We start from the raw sequence: 23,568 nt of genomic DNA, 5'->3' as shown, positions 1-23,568 counted from the left end.
AATCGAGACCATTTTTCTGTAGTACAACGTGCATGTTATATCCAGTTTTGAGATGTATTTTGACCTATCTCTACCTAGTAAGGATTTTTATGTGGACTCATTTTTTTATCAACTTCCCTTAGTTGTTACTTTAAATAACTTATATTGTAACATTTTTATAACTGACCGTAGGGAAAAACCAAGACCACTTTTCTGTGGTACAACATAGATGTTACTTTCAAGTTTTAGGTGTATTTTAAGGTATCTCTACCTGGTAAGGAGTTTTCTTGTGAACTTATAAAAACAGAAGAATTAAATAATTACTACACAACCACAGATTTAAAATTCCATTTACAAATTTAGGTGCTAGTGTATATTTGCTAAGATGGGCGTATATTGCGACTTTCTTGCACTCTTGTTTAAATTTGTGTGAGTTTTTACATTTCATCATTAATATTTCAAGGTTTGTTAAATTAAATGTACAACGCCGTTAAATATGTCATTGTATAGCAATAATTAATCAGTTTTAGTTTCAAATGAATAGTAAAAAAATACAGGGCATACGGTTGACCAAATTATCACTCGTTGAGCGTTTATGCAGTGAAAGCTAGTAACAATTGCTTTTGTAAAAAGTTAGATAATATTCAGAGCAAACATTATGTTAAGGTTGGAGCTAATACAATAGCCCTAGACTGAAAAGTGAATTTAATATGCCTCGATAAATGTCCATTTTTGCCTTTTTTCAACAAAATTACACTTTCACAGCTCGATATTACTTACTTAGTATGTCTTCATTTTAAACGAGAAGCACATGGCATGTTTTTCTTTCATGCTACTTTGATAGAAATAAAAATCTTAAATATATTTGGCAGTAAGTTATTATTGGATTGAAAATTCTTACCCCAGTACTGATCCGAGCTTAGATACCGGAGAAATGTTTTGTCCGCCCCGAACAGTTTTGCTCGCATCATATTAACGGGTGTGTAAATGGGACGACAAAAGAGGGTTAATAATTAGCACACCATTTTATCACTACAGGCTGTGTTCAACGGAAGTTTATATTTTCATTATCAGGGACGTTACTTACGACTTAAAAATGTGAGTTGACATTTTGTATTATGTTGTCAATTATATTTATGAATGGACGTTTATAATTACTAACTATTTATCTATTTTAATTAAGATATGTATACATGTATACTGTTTCTTTCTTTAATAGAAATATTGATTGTTGTTCACTTTAGATCACGCAAAATTATTCTTTGGTCCGATTTGTTACAGATCACTTTCTTCACTAACGACGAGTTTTATATGCATTAATGAAGTGAATAAAGTTTATTTTCGATAATTAATGTAACACCTTTTGTTAACGTACATATTTTCGTAAACAAACAAAACATGTAAATTGATGTTATCCCGTCATGAAATCAGTTTGCCATTACTTTACATACATATTAAGATAAGATCACTTTCACTTGTATGATTATTTCCGGCTCTAGGCCGGTATTGATTTCATCTTTGGGGGCAAGGGACAGTAGATTTGAAAATTCCACATATCTGCGCTGGTACCAGTGCGAATAAAATCATAAAAAATACAATTTTGATTAATTCGAGGCAAGTTTTGAGCGGATGTATTGCATATACTTAGCACTTCATTATGTGACATTTTCAGCCTGCCGTTTCTGTTGCTTCTGCGATAAAAATGAGTAAAACGCCGGTTTCAGGACACTAAATTTTGAGGCAAAAATGGCTCAAAATGCACACATTGCGCGACCTGTACCGTATTATCTGCAACTGACTGACCTAAAACACATGTATATTTTAAAGCATGTGACCAGACGACAATAATGGTGGGAATAAAAGTGTCTCTTAACCGTTTACTTTTTCCGCAAATTTGAGCTGAATCTGGATGGACGGATGACCGTTTCCATTTCGTCTGACTTCCGTTGCCTCAGGTAAGAGTTTAGACCCGGCCGTCTACACGGAGCTAGGAAAATCGGTTCAAGCACATATTTTTTTTTACACAATAATTACTCGTACGCAGGAATCCTTAGTTCTATAAACATCATAAATAACCAGTTGAATAAATATGTCTGTAAAGTACCTTTATCTATTTTATTTAAAAAACGTACCCTGGCCAAATGCGTAACTGGCACCTGCCACTTTTACCTCCAATTTATATCTGGGGTCCCGGGCAAAATGCGTAACTGGCACCTGCCACTTTTACCTCCTGTTTATATCTGGGGTCCCGGGCCAAATGCGTAACTGGCACCTGCCACTTTTACCTCCTGTTTATATCTGGGGTCCCGGGCCAGATGCGTAACTGGCACCTGCCACTTTTACCTCCTGTTTATATCTGGGGTGAAGGTCATTTAACAGGTGATTAAATTGGTGGATGAAAAATTCCACAAGTTTCCGAATACAATAGATAGTTGTGCAGGTGCTCTGAGCTGTATTGTTAGACAGTATATCCGTTGCAAGGTAGCTTGTAAATCGTCATAAACCTGAATCCCCTGTGGCAGAGTTCGACTCTTCCATTCTTCGAAACTTTAACGGGCTGTTAAAATAACCGCCTGTTAATTTTTTTATTCAAAATACTAGTTCTGGTGGGCAACTCTAGTACGATGTTTTAATTTTACTGTAGAGACGTTTTAGTGTTCGTTGTAAGTAACTCATACATTTGTTTCTCTAAGCTTTATAAAATGTTGAAATATAACTCTAAAAGGGGCCAGTTGTTCGAAACTTTAACCGGCTGTTAAACTAACCGCTGGTTAAATTTTCATTAAAAAAACTAGTCTTGGTGGGAAACAGTAGTATGATGTTTTGATTTTATTGCAAAGAATTTCAAATTTCATAATTCTTAACTCGTTCATTTGTTTTTTCTAAGTCTTCTAAAATGTCTGCTACCTTAAAGTTGATTTGCTGGCATACACTTGTTTACAATTGGTTGCTGTAAGGGTCTGCTACCTTAAAGTTGATTTGTTGGCCTACACTTGTTTACAATTGGTTGCTGTAAGGGTCTGCTACCTTAAAGCTGATTTGCTGGCGTACACTTGTTTACAATTGGTTGCTGTAAGGGTCTACTACCTTAAAGTTGATTTGCTGGCGTACACTTGTTTACAATTGGTTGCTGTAAGGGTCTGCTAAAATAAAGTTGATTTGTTGGCGTACACTTGTTTACAATTGGTTGCTGTAAGGGTCTGCTACCTTAAAGTTGAATTTGTTGGCGTACACTTGTTTACAATTGGTTGCTGTAAGGGTCTGCTACCTTAAAGCTGATTTGTTGGCGTACACTTGTCTACAACTGTTAACGTTGCTGTAAGGGTCTGCTACCTTAAAGTTGCTTTGTTGGCGTACACTTGTCTACAACTGTTAACGTTGCTGTAAGGGTCTGCTACCTTAAAGTTGGTTTGTTGGCGTACACTTGTCTACACATGTTAACGTTGCTGTAAGGGTCTGCTACCTTAAAGTTGATTTGTTGGCGTACACTTGTCTGCAACTGTTAACGTCGCTGTAAGGGTCTGCTACCTTAAAGTTGATTTGTTGGCGTACACTTGTCTGCAACTGTTAACGTCGCTGTAAGGGTCTGCTACCTTAAAGTTGATTTGTTGGCGTACACTTGTCTACAACTGTTAACGTTGCTGTAAGGGTCTGCTACCTTAAAGTTGCTTTGTTGGCGTACACTTGTCTACAACTGTTAACGTTGCTGTAAGGGTCTGCTACCTTAAAGTTGGTTTGTTGGCGTACACTTGTCTACACATGTTAACGTTGCTGTAAGGGTCTGCTACCTTAAAGTTGATTTGTTGGCGTACACTTGTCTGCAACTGTTAACGTCGCTGTAAGGGTCTGCTACCTTAAAGTTGATTTGTTGGCGTACACTTGTCTGCAACTGTTAACGTCGCTGTAAGGGTCTGCTACCTTAAAGTTGATTTGTTGGCGTACACTTGTCTACAACTGTTAACGTCGCTGTAAGGGTCTGCTACCTTAAAGTTGATTTGTTGGCGTACACTTGTCTACAACTGTTAACGTCGCTGTAAGGGTCTGCTACCTTCAAGTTCGTACACTTGTCTACAACTGTTAACGTCGCTGTAAGGGTTTGCTACCTTAAAGTTGATTTGTTGGCGTACACTTGTCTACAACTGTTAACGTCGCTTTAAGGGTCTGCTACCTTAAAGTTGATTTGTTGGAGTACACTTGTCTACAACTGTCAACGTCGCTGTAAGGGTCTGCTACCTTAAAGTTGATTTGTTGGCGTACACTTGTCTACAATTGTTAACGTTGCTGTCAAGTTATCTGCTACCCACAGAAAAAAAATCAACATTCTCATCTGTCAGGAGTTCGTCATTATCCCGAGATCAGGGAACCATGGTAGGCATCTGTCATGAGTTCGTCATTATCCCGAGACCAGGGAACCATGGTAGGCCTCTGTCAGGAGTTCGTCATTATCCCGAGACCAGGGAACCATGGTAGGCCTCTGTCAGGAATTCATCATTATCCCGAGACCAGGGAACCATGGTAGGCCTCTGTAAGGAATTCGTCATTATCCCGAGACCAGGTAAACATGGTAAGCCTCTGTCAGGAATTCGTCATTATCCCGAGACCAGGGAAACATGGTAGGCCTCTGTCAGGAGTTCGTCATTATCCCGAGACCAGGGAAACATAGTAGGCCTCTGTCAGGAGTTCGTCATTATCCCGAGACCAGGGAACCATGGTAGGCCTCTGTCAGGAGTTCGTCAGTATCCCGAGACCAGGGAAACATGGTAGGCCTCTGGTATGCGAGAATGCAAAGAGCATTGCTTCGCTTGAACTTATGTAACATTAATTTGTTACTTTTTTCAATTATCTTATATAAATTAAGGTACATATTAATAAACAACATCATCCTAACAGTAAGACGTACATTAATGATTTAAGCAACATTCTATTAATTTTTAAATCTTTTTTGATTCATATAAGCAACATTTTATGAGATTTATTTAAAGAAGATTTTGATCTAGTTTTACATATCCGTTTGATAGATATCTGATAGATATATGAGCCAAAAGGCACATACTTAAGCTGCTTGTAACTTGGAATTCATCAACAAATGCATTTTCAAGATAGACAAAAGGGAGGTAATAATAATTTCACAAATTTGCATTTCTTATGAATCAATGCAAATCTGTGACAGTTTAGAAACATTTGTTTTTTTTAATAATATCAGTTCTTGAGCAAAGTAGGTTTATCAAACCTATACTAAAGTTGAAAAATCTCTATCTTGTTGGGATGTCAGGAGATTAAAAGCAGAGAAGCTTCTGGAATTGGAGCGCCTTGCACTATCCTTCCACTAAGATAACTAACAGTTTCTGGAGGAGTCGCTCATATGGGTTACCGGTGGCGATTATAAATTAATTTTAAAACTTATTTACAAATAAAGTGAAAAGACCTATGAGTACATGATCAGTTCTGTACAAATTATATTTCTTCTTAATCAAAATCAGATTCACCACCTTCAAGGAGAGACATATAAAGAAGGACTGACATGTTAGAGATCCTGGTTCCTGGTTCCTTAACAAGCACGTGTCTTGTTGGTGTGGTTGCCGGGCTCATCGTATATTGGGCGCTACAAAAGTGGAAGTACAAGTATCCGCCAGGTCCCCCTGGACTCCCTCTCATTGGAAACGCGCTGCGTAAGATTGTTTTTACATTGTGCAGAACGAAATACTTTACTTTGTAAAAGCATCGTCCTCTGTCGGCCATATTAGGCGCCATAATGAAAGTTTTAGTCCGGATTATAACAGTCAATAAAGGTTATGATAGGTCCGGATTCAATTATCAGCATGAAATGAAATAAAATATAGTCTAGACCATAAGTCGTATTCAAAGGCTAACGACAGAGGATTCTGTAACTGTTTCTTCTTAAGCTTTTTGTAGGCTAATCAACTTTTATGTCTGTTTAAGTTTGCGTTTATTACATAAGATTCTGTGACTTTTCTGATATGTTTTTTATCCATTTTTTGTAGAAATCGATCAAAGTAGGCTGCACGAGCAGGCGTTTGAATGGTCAAAGAAATATGGACCGGCGATAACTGTCGGCGTAGGTAATTCATGAATATTTCTTTAAAATTTGTCACGTATGTTCATACGTAATTATGATGTATGTAAAGAACGATTACGCATGACCTAATTAAAAGATTAGTAACTGTTGCAGTCACTTTTTAAGAAAAGCAAAGACGATCACCTCTTACATGATGGACAGAATTTTCGCATGCTTTTACCGGTGCTGACTCGTTTTACACCCCGGGGAGTAAGATGACTCACCTGCTATAAGTTATGAATGAATGTGTAAATTCATTTATTATACCTCACTTTTGTCTACAATGGTAAAATCCCATTACCCGAAAAGGAGATATTTTGACTATCAGAAACATTTTCAGTCTTTTTGACACGTGACCAAGCGAAAGTGACTGTCAGGTCATGTGACCGCGCTGATATTTTGAATGTCATATAAGGGCAAATAACTGCTTCAGGTTTTTAGCCATATGATTGCGTCCCTTGTACACAGTGTCATATTGTAATGACGTCGCTATTCAGTGTGTACACAACTGATTACCGCGCTAAAGATGAAACTGTTGAATTAAATGAACCAGAAACATTTTTAAAACTTTTTTATGTGTTTAGTTTTGTTCGGTATAATAAAATAAATACCATATGGCAGCGTGTGTGACATTGATATTGTCAACCCTCGGAACAGAATGTCACCACTCGGCTATCGCCTCGGGTGACATTCTGCCCTCGGGTTGACAATATCAATGTCACACACGCTGCCATATGGTATTTATATAATGTTACTATAATTAAATGAGTTTCAAAGAAAAACATTTGTATTACTTTATTTCTTTTATTAATTGAATAATACGGCATGCAAGAAAAAGAATCCATGACTAGTGGAAGTAAGGGTGGAAATATCTAGCCCTCGGGTAAATCTTTTGCAGTAACTTTACAGAGCCTCATTACCGCCTAAACCTTTACCCTCGAGCAAGATATTTTCCATCCGCACCTTCACCCATTGAAATTTTTCTATAAAATAGTCTCCTTTTTTACTCCGATATGGTTTACCTTTAAGACGATACCATATACCAAAGATGTTTTTTTTAAATAGTAATGCTGTTGGTAGATGCAATTGTTGATCAGATAATGAGATACAATGGTTGATCACAGATTCTAACAGATGGTCTCATAAAATCATCACATAATTATCATATAAAGAAGAAGTGATCACAGGACTGGTAATACTTAGCATGTGATCAAAAATCACTTCAATCCCGCATACACACATATGGTCTTACGTTATACTTGACCTACGAGAATGTTACACGTGTGGTCTTGTATGTTATACTTGATCGACGGGAATGTTACACGTGTGGTCTTATATGTTATACTTGATCGACGGGAATGTTACACGTGTGGTCTTATATGTTATACTTGATCGACGGGAATGTTACACGTGTGGTCTTATATGTTATACTTGATCGACGAGAATGTTACACGTGTGGTCTTATATGTTATACCTGGTCGACGAGAATGTTACACGTGTGGTTTTATATGTTATACTTGATCGACGACAATGTTACACGTGTGGTCTTATATGTTATACCTGATCGACGAGATTGTTACACGTGTGGTCTTATATGTTATACCTGGCCGACGAGAATGTTACACGTGTGGTATTTTATGTTATACCTGATCGACGAGAATGTTACACGTGTGGTCTAATATGTTATATTTGATCTATGAAAATGTTACACGTGTGGTCTTATATGTTATACCTGATCTACGAGATTGTTACACGTAAGGTCTTATATGTTATACTTGATCTATGAGAATGTCACACGTGTGGTCTTATATGTTATACCTGATCTACGAGAATGTTACACGTGTGGTCTTATATGTTATATTTGATCTACGAAAATGTTACACGTATGGTCTTTTATGTTATACTTGATCTACGAAAATGTTACACGTGTGGTCTTATATGTTATACTTGATCTACGAGAATGTCACACGTGTGGTCTTATATGTTATACCTGATTTACGAGAATGTTACACGTGTGGTCTTATATGTTATACTTGATCGACGACAATGTTACACGTGTGGTCTTATATGTTATACCTGAACGACGAGATTATTACACGTGTGGTCTTATATGTTATACCTGGCCGACGAGAATGTTACACGTGTGGTCTTATATGTTATACCTGATCGACGAGAATGTTACACGTGTGGTCTAATATGTTATATTTGATCTATGAAAATGTTACACGTGTGGTCTTATATGTTATACCTGATCTACGAGATTGTTACACGTAAGGTCTTATATGTTATACTTGATCTATGAGAATGTTACACGTGTGGTCTTATATGTTATACTTGATCTGTGAAAATGTCGACGAGAATGTTACACGTGTGGTCTTATATGTTATACCTGATCTACGAAAATGTTACACGTGTGGTCTTATATGTTATACTTACATTACTGCTCATGAACAGACTCAATCAAACCGAGTCTGCAATTTTCACTGTTTGCATTGTTTTCGGTGCTTCCGAGGGATCTATTTTCCTGATTTTATTGATCTACGAGAATGTCACACGTGTGGTCTTATATGTTATACTTGATCTACGAGAATGTCACACGTGTGGTCTTATATGTTATACCTGATTTACGAGAATGTTACACGTGTGGTCTTATATGTTATACTTGATCTACGAGAATGTTACACGTGTGGTCTTATATGTTATACTTGACCGACGAGATTGTTACACGTGTGGATTTATATGTTATACTTGATCTACGAAAATGTTACACGTGTGGTCTTATATGTTATACCTGATCGACGAGATTGTTACACGTGTGGTCTTACATGTTATACTTGATCTACGAGAATGTTACACGTGTGGTCTTATATGTTATTCTTGATCTACGAGAATGTAACACGTGTGGTCTTATATGTTATACCTGATCGACGAGATTGTTACACGTGTGGTCTTATATGTTATACTTGATCTACGAAAATGTTACACGTGTGGTCTTATATGTTATACTTGATCGATGAGATTGTTACACGTGTGGTCTTATATGTTATACTTGATCGACGAGATTGTTACACGTGTGGTCTTATATGTTATACTTGATCTACAAAAATGTTACACGTGTGGTCTAATATGTTATACCTGATCGACGAGATTGTTACACGTGTGGTCTTATATGTTAAACTTGATCTACGAAAATGTTACACGTATGGTCTTATATGTTAGACTTGATCTTCGAGAATGTTACACGTATGGTCTGATATGTTATACTTGATCTACGAGAATGTTACACGTGTGGTCTTATATGTTATACTTGATCTACGAGAATGTTACACGTGTGGTCTTATATGTTATACTTGATCGACGAAAATGTTACATGTATTGTCTTATATGTTAGACTTGATCTTCGAGAATGCTACACGTATGGTCTTATATGTTAGACTTGATCTTCGAGAATGTTACACGTATGGTCTTATATGTTAGACTTGATCTACGAGAATGTTACACGTATGGTCTTATATGTTATACTTGATCTTCGAGAATGTTACACGTATGGTCTTATATGTTAGACTTGATCTTCGAGAATGCTACACGTATGGTCTTATATGTTAGACTTGATCTTCGAGAATGTTACACGTGTGGTCTTTTATGTTATTTTTATCTACGAAAATGTTACACATATGGTCTTATGTTATATTTGATCTACAAAATTACTTTTTAGATAATCTATGTTCTTATCTCTATCTATATATTACTTAAAGGTCCTATTCCGTTTGTGTTTGTGAATACAATCGACACTGCCATGGAGGTACTTGTGAAAAGGTCAACAGATTTTGCCGGACGAATGCTGACACATTCACGTATGTATCATGGAATAATAATTTTTTTATTGTTTTCCATGAGTACTCGATTTCTAACTGAATCGAATCATTACAGTTTTTGCATTTTACCATAGTAATGGCGATACGTTTCTTATTATCGTATTTGCTTTAAAATAATGTTCTATATGGAACAACCTCATAACCTTTTGATATGTTCCTTAAATAAACTGAACACACATTTGTTTGAAAATATTGAAGTAAGAAAAGATTGTGTACACCATATTGGCCGCACATATATTGTCAGATCCCCTTTGAATTTTTGCGATTGACGTAATAACTATGACGACAGAGATATTCGTTTGTATATATATACATGTATATAGTTGAAATCGTCTATAGCATAACTGGTTCCTATATCGGTATATATGATACTATTTTTTAAGTGGACACATTTACATACGGAGGGAAGGACATTGCCTTTAGCAGCTACGGTCCAACATGGAAACTCCAAAGGAGAATTGCTTCCAAAGCCTTACGGTAAAACCTTCAATACTGTAAAAGCAGACATTTTCGCGAGGGTTTCATTTACGCTATATTCGCGAGGCCCTACATCTCGCGAAAATTATTCCTGGCGTAAGTACATACAAAATATTCTAAGTAAAGTTAATGACATACATTAATAGTCTGCATATGCAGGAGTTTTACAGAATTTGGAAGACAGTATTTTCTGAAAGTAGTTTTGGTTGAGGAAAGTGCCATTGAAGACAGGATTGATTGAATTTTGCAAGAGTATCAGAAGAGCTTATATGATTGGGTATATTATTTCCAGATTGTGGGTCCAGAGCAGCTCAAAGATTTACGAAAAAAATCTATTCTTGGTTTTGGTTCCTTTAGTTCATTGTTTTGATTTGATCTAAGTTCACGATCAGATGTTTGGTTGTAGTTAAATTTTGAAGTAAGATAGTCAGGGGATTGCTTATTTATTGATTTATGTATTAGGATAGCTTTTTTGTATTTTATTCTGTCAGAAAATGCGATCCATTTCAAGAAATAATTCTGATGATGGAGCATTGAAATCTTTATCAATTATAATTCTTGCAGCACGCTTTTGGAATTTTAGAACAGTTTCTAGTAGCTCATCATTGCAGTTTCCCCAAATTGTACAACAGTAATCGAGGTGTGGTAGAATGTAGGCATTGTAAAATAACTTTCGTGAATGTAAGCTTAGGTAATGTTTTATTCGTAAGAGAAGATATAAATTGGTATTACATTTTTTTAGGGTTTGTTTAACTTGGCATTTCCAGTTTAGGTGTTTATCAACATGAATTCGTAATAATATTCTCATTTGATAGGTATGATAGTAGTTGACCTTGCATTTGTATATTGTAAGAAAATATCCACCATACGTGTATTTCAAATTCAAGTAGGATACCATTTTTACAATTTCGCGAATATTTAACCTCACAAACATAGCTACTCAAAATTTCAAAATTGCGAATTTTTGACCCAGCGAAAATATATGCTTTTACAGTATATGGCCGATTTTGCTTTAAGTCTCAATGCCTGTGGGACTAACTATTTTATATCAGTTAATAAAGATATTTTACATTGTACAGCCGGTATGAAAGCTAACTGCTTTATGAACCAGTAGTCGACATCAGATAAAACATTGTTGTGACCGCGGTCAAAGTATGTTCAAAACGGAACTTGAACCGGATACTTGGCGAATTTGAACTGGTCTACCTCTGAAAGGTTGCCCATGGCAGTGTTATTGACTGTAGTTTGAACGACAACTGTTCATACGTATACTATAAAGCATAACGAACAGTAACACTCGGCGTTCGTACATATCTAGATATCTATATATATTAGAGGTGGGCCGATGGTCTAGTGGTAACACGCTTGACTGTCAATCCAGAGGTCCGGGGTTCGAATCCCGGTCCAGGCACTGGAAATTTTTGAGATGCTCTTGAGTGTCTCCCATCTAACTAGAGGCCTGTACTGGTTCTTCCCAGGAAAGATGGCTTCGCGTGTATCGCTGCTGTACATCGGGCACGTTAAAGAACCAGACTGTCTATTCGAAAAGAGCTAGGCTAAGTTAGCCGGACACGTCTGTATCTGAAAAATTCTCTCTGTCTGTTCTGGGGACTTTATCTCACTCTGTCCCTCTGGTCAGATCGCTCTGTGTCTGTACTATTAGAGGATGATTTCGCGCCCTGTGTGGCTGCAGAATATGTAAAGCGCCTTTGAACGTGTTTATCATGAAAACGACGCTTTATAAATCTGGTATAATAATATAATAATAATAATAGAATCAGAGATTTTTAACTATTTTGCTATAGTAGTGCTCTGACAGAGTGATAGTTTAGGACCCCTTCTATGTACCTTCCTAAATATGTATGCATCTTATATTATATTTGATCATGATAAATTTTATAATATAACGTGCTTGTCTCTATTAAAACAAGCTTAAGGACATATTAGAATCGAAATAATATATAGTAAAATCTTCTTTTACCTAAATTAATACACTCAAAATCGGTTATACGTAGCCAGAATAAGTCACTAGGGCTACGCCCTCGTGGAATTATTTCGCGGACGTATAACCTCCTTCGATCCGTGTATTAACAACGTTAAAACACCGTTTTTCTATATATTATATTTTACAGTGTGTTGCCTAGCTACAATTAATTTATTATTCATTTACCATCTTTACACTGTATCATTTTATTACTGTTCAACCTGAGTCTTATATGAGTTGCTTCCCTTGTAGAGTGTTGCTGAACGGCTTCAGTTTATTCTTCATAAAATAATAATTTTGTACAGGTCTACAATGTTTCCTGTAACTCTATAATTAGTTAAGTAAATGTATGTTTAATACATTACTAGTCCCCTACTGGTCATTCCGTCAGTCCGTCCATCCGCAATTTCGTGTCCGGTCCATAACTCTGACATCCGTGAAGGGAGTTTAATATTACTATGATGAGACGACGTGTCATGCGCAAAATCCGGACCCCTAGCTCAAAGGTCAAGGTCACAGTTGGACGTCAAAAGTCAACAGGGCTTTTATCCTGTCCGGTCCATAACTCTCCCATCTTTGAAGGGATTTTGATATAACTTGGCACAAATGTACCTCATAATAAGACGATGTGTCATGCACAACTTTCAGACCTTTAGCTCAAAGGTCAAGGTCACACTTAGCAGTCAAAAGTTAACCTGGCATGAACAGGGTTTGTTTCGTGTCCGGTCCATAACTCTGTCATTCATTAAGGGATTTTAATATCGCTTGGCACAAATGTTACCCATGATGAGACGACGTGTCATGCGCAAAAGCCGGACCCCTGGCTCAAAGGTCAAGGTCACAGTTGGAGGTCAAAGGTCAACAGCGCTTTTTTCCTTTCCGGTCCATAACTCTGCCATCCATGAAGGGATTTTAATATTACTTGGCACACATGTTCCCCATGATAAGACAGCCTGTCTTGTGCAAAACCGGACCCCTAGCTCAAAGGTCAAGGTCACAATTGGAGGTCAAATGTTAAGGTATTAGGCCCATAATAGAGTTCCTCCTTTTTGAAGAGTATTCAGTTCCTACCATAAACCTACCTTGACAGCAATTTTTAGGGGGGCGTAGGTTCAAGCCCTACTGGGACCAAAATTTGTTTTCTTATTTTCCTTTTTTTCTAGTAAGTTTTTACTTCTTTTAAGACTTGTTATTGATTTATTGTACAAAAGTGGAATAAAAATCATTTGATATGCGATTTCTTGCTGTTCAAAGTGAATTTACCTCTAAAGCAGAAGGGGTAGAGTTAGACATCTTAAAAACTACTGAGTTACATGCGGTAAAAGTTCTCTATTTTGCTTTCATTCTTTAGATTACATATTGTGGAAGAAATGTAGGTAGGTTTTACTTCTGCCTCAAGGTTATTTTTGAATGATGTGAGCAAAATTCAAAACAGACCCGCAGGATTCGACCATAATTTTTCAATATTGGAGTTTGAATTCTGTCTGATTAAATCCGTTTACTCGAGGCACCCTAGAAAAAATGATATTGACAGTTTTTATTTTAAGTGTTATGATTGTTTACCAATAGTTTGATGTTTCTTCCATAAAAAATAATGGAATAATGAATTCTCTGAAAACGTTTTAGATAAAGGCCACCACTTTGAAATTTGTCTCAACTTGAGCTTTAGGAAATACCATAAATTACACAAAATTTATAAAAAACGGCACAGTAAATGTTATTAAAAATTTGCATATAAGTGTGAAGCATGGTCAACTGTAAGAATATACCAAGCAAATGCCATTTTTCAAACATTACTATTAGGGGCCTAATACCTTAATAGAAATGTTTTCCTGTCCGGTCCAGAACTCTTTCAGCCATCAAGGGATTACAATATTACTTAGCATAAATGTTCCCCATGATGAGATGACGTGTCATGCACAACACCCAGAACCCTAGCTTAAAGGTCAAGGTCATACTTGGAGATCAAAGTTCAGTAGGATTTTTTTCCTGTCCGGTCTATAACTTTGTCATGCAAGACAGGATTTACAAATCAGTCGGTACAAATACTGCCTTAGATGAGACAACATATCATGCGCAAAATTCGGGCCCTAGGTCTAAGGTCAAGGTCACACTTAGAGGCCAAAGGTCAGATACAAAAATGACTGTGTCCAGAGCATTTCGTCTTCATGCATGGATGGATTTTGATGTAACTCGGCACAAATGTTCACCAACATAAGACGGATGGACTTGCACAAGAACCAGGTCCCTAGGTCTAAGGTCAAGGTCATACTTGGAGGCCAAAGGTTAAATTTAAGAATAACTTTGTTCGGAGCAATTCTTGTTCATGCTTGGTGGGATTTTGATGTAACTTGGCACAAATGTTCACCACCATGAGGCACCCTTGATTTTAGAATTACGTCCGTTTGTTTTACTATAAATAGATTATAATGTCACTTTTTTATTACTGGCAGTAGGGAAAAATCGAGACCACTTTTCTGTGGTACAACATGCATGTTACATCGAATTGTTATGTGTACTTTGACCTAGCTCTACCTTGTAAAGAGTTTTGTGTTGACTTATAATAGATTTTTGTTTCCAGGAACAATTTCCCTTTGTTGTTACTATAAATCTATAAATAACTTGTATGATAACTTTTTTATAATTGGCCAAAATATTCCACATGAAAACAACTGTGGGCTTTTATACATGCAAATTTTAATCCAAGTGTTTTGTTATAACATATTATATATATAATACAATATTGTTTATACATCATTGACAGATATCAGTTCATTGTGTTATACTGCAGTAGAAAAAAATTAGGTGCCTACCAGTAGGGAACTTTGTATTGCATGGCAATACTTCATTCACTTGATATTTATAGATTATCAAATTGGCGTTTACTTATTTCTATCCATTAGTCATTACATGCAAGGTGATGCTTTGCAAAACCGAGTCCATGATGCAGTCGAAACAGCCTTTGTTGAGATTGACCACATATCTCGAGTGTTCGATCCAGCGGAATATATCAACTATATAGTCGGCAATATACTAACAGGACTCTGTTTCGGAGGAAAGTAGGTACAAGTAAAAAGCATAAAAAACTAAATTATGGAAGCTTCGCGGTGAAATGTGTGCTGTTGTTTTATCTCGTTCCCACGAGACTGCGAGATATTCATTCGTTCCCATGAGTTAGAATCTCGTTCCCACGCGACTGTAAGATACTTGTTCAATCCCATGAGTCAGTATCTCGTTCATACGAGACTGCGAGATACTCATTCGTTCCCGTGAAGTATTATCTCGTTCCCACGAGCCTTCAAAATATTCATTCGTTCCCGTTAGTCATTATCTCGTTCCCACGTGACTGCGAGATACTCATTCGTTCCCATGAGTCAGTATCTCGTCGCCACGTGACTGCGAGATACTCATTCGTTCCCATGAGTCAATATGTCGTTCCCGCGGGTTAATATATCATGGCACCGAGATGAAAAAAAAAATGCACACGTCACCTCGGACTTTCTAGTAAGTATTACTACATGTAACGATTTTTTTTATGGCCGGAAATATCCTGACAGAACTCCGCTTTGGGGATTAGTAGGTACAAAAATCCTGGCCGTCTTCATTCAATGTAAAATAAAGATAAATGTTCAAGTTTTTGAAATGTGAATTGATTTTTTGGCCTCCGTTACTGTTAGCATGTTTGTAATTGCAAAATTAAATGTCACAGTATGGATTTGGTTACGTTTAAGGAAGAAAATGTGTGAAGCAGCAGGCAGCAGGATTGACTGCACTTTTTTATCCCCTCTGACCATAAAGTTTACACATCTTTCGTTATAGCTATAAGTAAGGCGATACCTTCAAAACTGGAAACTAACAAAGGTAGCGACATGTACACGTGACAGCGATAGAGCTAAAGTAGAAAAACAACTTCCTGTCTTAAACCACGAGATGAATCTTCATCAAATTAGTCTGTAGCGACATTGTGAGGTCCTTTCTCTATATTGTCCAAACGAGGACACATTGTTCCTTTTTGGTACCACTAGAGCTATAAATAGAAATACCTTTAAACTTTTCTCATGAACCTCTTGATGGATCTTCATCAAACTTGGTTTGTAGCTTCATTATAAGGTATTCTCTCATGTTTTTTTTTCAATAATGTGCACTTCGCCGTGTTTTATGGGCCATTAGAGCTAAAAATAGAAGAAGAAAAAACTGTAAACGTTTTCTTTTGGTGAACTGTTTGATGGATCTTCATCAAACTTGTTTGTAGCATCATTGTAAGGTCCTCTCTTGATCTGGTTGAAATGGGGACACTTGGCTCCTTTTAGGACCGCTAAAGATTAGATTAGAAAAAAACTTTAAACAACTTCTTGTCATAAACCACTACATGGATCTTCATCAGACTTGGGTTGTAGCATTATTTTAGGGTCATCTCTTAATTTTGTCCCCTTTATGAGGCCATTAGAGCTGAACATAGAAAACCTTTTAGACAAATTCTTCTCATTAACCGTTTCATGAGTTTCCATCAAACTTGGTATATAGATTCATTTTAATGTCCTCACTCACATTATTTTGTTCAACTGGAGGCATTTGGCCTGCTTTAAGTTTTTGTATGCTATGCATAGATATAAGCATTCATGATTCAGTGTGTCATGCGTTTATATTCAAGGACAAATAGACAAGGTCAGGTGAGCGACTTAGGGCCACGTTTGTCCTCCTGTTTCATTGTATCATCCTCCACCCCTATTAGACTTGTATTTCAGAGAACATATCCAAAACAGTTTCAATAACTAAATATTATATCAAATGATGAAAACATAATTAATAAAATCTTGATAAATATGTTTGTGGCGACAGAGGTGGCCTGTAAAGGGAGACGAGACTAAGATTTTACTGGTAAGTACCTATTAAAAAACGAGGATAAATATCCAACAGGAAAAGCCACGTTCCAAAACATTAACCCAGCACGTGGACGCGCACACACTCTCACTCAAAGCAAACACTAGAACAAAACGAACAAATAAAAGAACATAGTGGGACACCGTCTCAGTGGCACAACCACCGCTTGGGAGCTTAAACCGTTTATGGTATACCTAACCTCACTCTTACCTCAAGTATGACAATTATGACTACAGTACGTTTTAGATACTTTTTGCTTGTGAGTCATTGTTAAAGCCATTGTTTTGCTTTTTATCTAATGAAACCAAAGTTTCCATATGAAAGTTTTATTTACAGTTACAATTGTTACATGTACACTGTACTGCTTCTATTTGTAGTTATTTCACAATACCCCAATTGCGACCCCTGTGTATAGTTTGAAATCAGAACCTTTTGCAAGTTGCAAAATTAATATGATTCGTTTGTCCCCTTTGACATTTCAGTTTCTATTTCAGTGTTTTGTGTTCGTTCGTCAGACTTTCTGTACTTTCAGTGCTTTGCTTAATTGTAGGTACAGTTTTAAGGACAAAGAGGTGAACTACATGCTTGAGAAGAAAGATTTCCTTGCAGAGAGTCTTGGAATAGGAACATGGGAAGATTTTATTCCCGGACTGAAATATCTCTACAAAACAAACGCGTTTAAGGTCGTGGAAGGGTTCGTGAGAGACGTGCATGATGGTTATATTACAAATAAGCTGAGAGAGGCTAAGAGAACGTTTGAGAAAGGTAAGAGTAATCTATTTCCAAAGGATACAAATGTCGTTAGATTAAACATATTTATATGAAATTAAGCCCTGGCTACCCATGGGAAACCCTAATCGATAACACATGTTCTTTCTTTCCCGGAAAATGGCCCTTTTTTATCACTTTTCGAGGAAATTGTGGATTTCCCGTATTTTAAGAAAACAAAGAAATGTTATATGGGATAGAGAGCTAGAATTATGTGTAGTAACTTTACAAACTATAGCTAGTAGTGAAAAAAGATAATTCACAAAGTTGCGATGTTGCTCATTACAAACCTTGAGCGGTCTACTGCACATGTCCAGAAGTGAGTATCAGTCGGAGCACAAATATTGGATGTCCGCACACGTTTAGTGTATAATATGTAGGTTAGGGTTAGGATTAGTATGGTAAAATATGTGCATTTAAGATGCTTATCATTTAAATCGCTTGAATCCGGTGTATTCCGAAATCTGTAATTCATCACAGGCGCTCCAGGGCTTTTTTCGTCACAGTCCACAATTTGCACGCATATATTTGCTTTACCATTACCAGAAAAAACCTTCAGTTTACCCGTATTACTTTGATTCTTCGAACATTATGTTATGTTTACATACATGATCATGTAATGAAAATGAAAAATTTACAATGGCGATTGAGAGGGACTCGCACTGAGACAATGAACTGGAAAATATTGGCAAATTCCACTGTTTGACTGAATTCACATCCTTAACATTCATATCCATAGTCGAATCTTAAGGGTATTCCACCTTTTGCGGGTTTTCAAGTTATCGTAATTTGCATATATGTAGAAATCTGTATGTTATACCGGCTAACACAGGGGTTAGCCTCACCTTCCTTCAATAATAACCGGCTTAATTCTGATATGCTTGCCTCTGTTAAAACACTCTTACGCTATAATGACGTAACGTTAACGTGCGGTGACGTCAAAGATTTTGCTGCGACAAAGAAAGAGCGCTTCTATATTTTATCTACTGTTATAGATTAAAGGCATATTAGAATCGAAATAATTTATAGCAAAATCGTGTTTTAACACTATTTATACACTCGGGCGGTGATACGTCGTACAAATATTTTCACTTGAGCTGCGCCCTCGTGATATTATTACGCCCGACGTATAAACACCAATCGTGCATAAATAGTGATAAAACACTCTTTTGCTATAAATTATTTCTTAAGTACATTTTGCAGACAACGTCCGTCACTTCACAGACACTCTGATCCTTGCTCGTACGGAAGCTGTGGAAGAAGAAGGTGCTGCAACACTGAAGTCTCTAACTGACGAACACCTTGTGCAGACGATATCCGACATTTTCTTTGGTAATACATTTGGGAATTAAATTTTAGTTTTGTGTGCTTTGTCGGCAAATAAAACATTGTTTTTGTTTCAGACGCATCTGAAAGAAAAAAACGTGTTTTTGCCAACAAAGCACGCGAAACTAAAATATATTTCCATTCTAACACGTTCGAATTACACCAGGAAGGGGTATTTATCTGGAATCCTTTTTAGGCGTAAATGGACGGAGTAAACCGGAACAGTCAAAAGTAGGTCATTTTGCGAAACGTGTTTTAATCAACAAGACAATACACGGTATCCTTATTTGTTTATATAAAAGAAAATCTTAAAATTGTTGGAATAATATTCTTTAATGAAAATGATATTCATACAGACCACGATAAGTTTGCACTGTTTTACACAGTAAATTTCGGGAAACGGAAAGTGACAGTTTTTATCGAAATAAATCATCGCAAAATATAACACTGTATAAAAAATGTTACGTTGCAAAAACATGTGACAGGTCGTCAAAAATAAAGAATCTGACCATAAAACTCTCTTTGTATTAAATTAAGTGAAGCTGAAAAAGAAAGGGAAATTCATTGCCATTTTCAGGTATTACTAGTATCATAACATGGTATACGTCAGGTCAGCAATAACCACGTATGTCTATGAATTGTGAGATATATCTTTCACTTGACAGACAGAAACCAGAAAACGTGCTATAATAAACATTTTCACATTTTGATTCGATATTTGTGTATGGTCTGTGACTAAGACTGAAAAACTTTAATCATTTAAAACAAAATTTCCCTGCTGATTTATCGAACTACTTTTATCTGTAAAATATAATTCCAGTTTTTGTTACAGCGGGTATTGACACGTCGAGATTTACACTGAAAGCTGCGATACTACACATGGTGGCTTTCCCCGACATACAGGATAAGGTGCAAGATGAACTTGACAGAGTTGTAGGTAAGGGACGTTTATTGTTAATTCTTGTTAATCTTTAAAGCATTCTGCTGAGCGAATTTGATTACAAATTCCAGGCATTCGTTAGCAAGATGTGAATATAACTCAGCAAAATGAATGAATGTAGAAAGTCCTTAATCAATGATTCCACATAACCCTAACCCTAACTTTCTTGCATAAAAGCTACTTTTTTCACTGGATCCGCCCATGTGTTAACGGGAGAAAACTTGTGCAAACAAGGCAATTCACGTGCTGTTAATACCTGATTTTTATTTTTGAAATGCTTTCCCAGGGACGTATATGTAATTCTGCGCAGATTGACATCTGGTATCTGCGTCTTGTTTCTTTCATAAAAACCTCTTCTTGAAGCATTAAAGATGCAATATAAACCATAGAATGTTTTACTGTATCAGTAACTAACGCCAAATGCGCTGCCCCTACCAGTGTTCGTACTCGTTTCTTACCTTGTTTACTCCCCATTTAGAACTTGGCGTCAGTTTTGACTTTGAAGACATCCGTGACTGTTAAAGAATCGTGTGTTTACCTGTGCGATTCTTTGTTTTTAGGAAGGCTTAGCATATTTATGATTTTGGTAACTATCAGTCGGTATGTTTTTATCTGATTTCTCGGAGAATTTATATAAACAGCCTGAAAGCTTGACACTACGTTTGTACTCAAAATGAAAACGTTACATTTACAGCATCAGCAAATATATTAAACTTAAAAGTGTAGCTGCACGAGTTGCGTACAACTTGCATTTCCGATAATATCGACGTAATGTTTCAAGTCTCAAATCGAAAGTTAAGTGTATGTAGCAGTTATTCGGTGAAAAAAATGCTCCCGTGTTGTAGTCGAAAATATCCTTTTTTATCTTTAGCGCATTTTAACGAAAAACCGGAGGAGCATTCTTTACACGTGGAATGTATTTTACTTAAAATAAGGCACCTTTTATGCTTATATTTGCATGTTTTCGAGCTGTTTACTTGACACCAAGAGTAAGGTTTTTATTTTGCGGACCGCTTTCTGAAATGTGGCAATATGAGGGTACCCGGCTTCAGTTGACTTGCATTCGACTGCATACTATTCAACATTCTTTTTTCTTTTCGTTTTCTTGAAGCAAATGTATGGATGTATTGTGGAAAATGTGTCTATGTTGGATTAAAAAATCTCCACAGTAATGCATACCGTGTACGGTTTGTGGTCATTGTAAATTTTATATGTGACTTGAAATATTTTACATTACTATCCATATACATTTTTCTCTTCAAATGAAGACATTAGTGCCTAAGAATGAAAAAAAAAACTGTGAAAATGTAGAAATTATGTCTCACTGCAGTGAAAAATCATTACAATAAAAATGCATTATTTTTCATCAATATTTACCAACATTTGATTCGAAAGTGTAACAAATACTTTTATTTGTAAAAAAATATAATCATAAATTTATCAGATAGAATATATATGTTAAAATTATCAAACAGGTGTTTTAATAAGTTTTTTATAACTTGCAGGCAAGGATAGACTTCCTGGCATCATTGATCGACCAAATCTGAGTTACACGGAAGCTGTGTTACATGAATGCATGCGTCTAGGTACAGTTGCTCCATTAGGAGCACAACATAAGACCATTTGTGACACTGAAGTTGGTAAGCTTCATTTCGATTTCTTTGGCTATTTACGGTGAACCTTATTGCATTTTCTCATTAGGTATAAACTTGTGCAAGATACCGCTAGCTTGAACTTAGTACATGGTGCTATTTATTTATTCTTACATGTTAACGAGACAAAAGAATCGTTGTTTCAATTGATAGCAGGTTTCAGTTTTGTAAACGTTTTTTTTTTGTAAGACGCCAAACAAAACAGGATCGTTATGAACTATTAGAATTAAAACTTCCATAATGCTTTAAATTTCTTGTTAAAAAAAAAAAGAAGCAGTTGTCCATTTAGATGTTATGCATAATGTTTTGGTTAAAAAAAACTCTTCTTTCAAAATTGCACATGAATTTATATAGTTAGAGCCATAAAGGGAGGTAATCATAAACAACGGATTCAGTAATATTTTCCACTATGTTAATTAGTATTCATACCTTTGGTAAATATATGAGAAAAACAATTATAGAAAATAGAATATTACAGCAAACAGATATAATTATTCTATGTTTTGAACAAAAATTGTGGAAGCCACATTTTCAAAAAAAGGCATTATGAGCCTTCGAAAGAAATTGTTACAATATGTAAATGATCTTTTCTGAACTTTCATGAAGCTGGCTATAGGATCCCTAAAGGAACAACTGTTGCAATCAATCACTGGGCCCTACACCATGACCCAGATGCATGGGAAGAAGTTGATCGTTTCATTCCAGAACGATATTTGGACTCAAAAGGAAAGCTAGGGCCTAAACCAAACAACTGGTTGCCATTTTCAGCTGGAAAAAGAGTATGTCTCGGAGAATTCGTCGCAAAACCAGAGCTACATTTGATCTTTGCGTGCTTGATGCAGCGTTACAAGTGGAAAATGGTTTCTGGAAAATGCCCGGATTTGACCCAAGTTGGAGGAATAAACGGTCTCGACTACAAACCCTATAAGGTCGTCGTAGAAAAGAGAATCTGAGCATTATAATGCGTTTAGTCTCTTGAATTCTAATATCGTAAATATTCCAGTGAGTTTGCTATACTGTGATATGTAGTACTGTCTTAGTTCATAAACATTTCTCAACGCCAGTGACATTACTGTAAAAGCACATATTTTTGCTGTGTCAAAAATTCGCGAGTTTGAAATTTTAAGTATGTTCGTGAGGTTTAATATTCGCGAAATTGTTAAAATGGTATTCTACTTTAATTTGAATTATACTAATGGTAAATATTTACGCGAGGATTAGCTTTCGCGAGATGAAGGGCCTCGCGAATAAAGCGAAAATTGAACCCTCGCGAAAAGTTTTCCTATTACAGTATATTTACACGCGCTGTGATATAATACTGTTTGGCATGAAGTGATATTTGAATGATATCATAACGACAAAAATCCTGAATGTCTACGATGATGTAGTATTATTATTTCAATAACCTTGTACTTTGTAATTCAAAAAAAATCTCATGCACTGAAATAAAGACTGTCTCGTTTAAATCTCAAGTTCTGAAATAAAGACTCATTACAATCACATGTTCTGAGAGGATGATTCATGAAAATCTACCTATTGCATTCATGTACAACAACTTGACTAGACCCATTGCCATCATGTACAACAACTTGACTAGACCCATTGCCATC

General features: G+C 36.3%; 1 protein-coding gene across 6 annotated transcripts; it reads left to right on the top strand.

The window, feature by feature from the left end:
• The first annotated feature begins 948 nt into the window (after window positions 1-948).
• LOC123555132 (cytochrome P450 1A1-like) lies at window positions 949-23,426 on the top strand. 6 transcript variants are annotated; one of them, XM_045345742.2, is made up of 11 exons: window positions 949-1,077; window positions 5,460-5,648; window positions 5,982-6,059; window positions 9,811-9,909; window positions 10,314-10,407; window positions 15,295-15,450; window positions 17,823-18,037; window positions 19,244-19,372; window positions 20,199-20,303; window positions 21,812-21,946; window positions 22,565-23,426. In XM_045345742.2, exons 2-11 carry the CDS (start codon window positions 5,501-5,503, stop codon window positions 22,909-22,911), a joined length of 1,506 nt encoding a protein of 501 aa, XP_045201677.2. In that variant the 5' UTR covers window positions 949-1,077; window positions 5,460-5,500; the 3' UTR covers window positions 22,912-23,426. The 6 variants fall into 6 exon arrangements, with proteins under 6 accessions (XP_045201677.2, XP_045201679.2, XP_053403353.1 ...); XM_045345741.2 differs by lacking the exon at window positions 949-1,077 and adding an exon at window positions 1,205-1,934; XM_053547378.1 differs by lacking the exons at window positions 949-1,077; window positions 15,295-15,450 and adding an exon at window positions 1,191-1,934.
• The last annotated feature ends 142 nt before the right edge of the window (window positions 23,427-23,568 follow it).

This window comes from Mercenaria mercenaria, chromosome 7 (genome assembly GCF_021730395.1).
Source record: "Mercenaria mercenaria strain notata chromosome 7, MADL_Memer_1, whole genome shotgun sequence".
NCBI lineage: Eukaryota > Metazoa > Mollusca > Bivalvia > Venerida > Veneridae > Mercenaria > Mercenaria mercenaria.
This window is presented reverse-complemented; position numbering and strand designations above follow the sequence as displayed.

Bases quoted from the DNA above. Each gene is read 5' to 3' on its own strand.
- LOC123555132 (XM_045345742.2), top strand. From the start codon at position 5,501: ATGTTAGAGATCCTGGTTCCTGGTTCCTTAACAAGCACGTGTCTTGTT. The intron at 5,649-5,981 runs GTAAGATTGTTT...CATTTTTTGTAG, and splicing joins TCTCATTGGAAACGCGCTGC to AAATCGATCAAAGTAGGCTG. The intron at 10,408-15,294 runs GTAAAACCTTCA...TCTATCCATTAG, and splicing joins ATTGCTTCCAAAGCCTTACG to TCATTACATGCAAGGTGATG.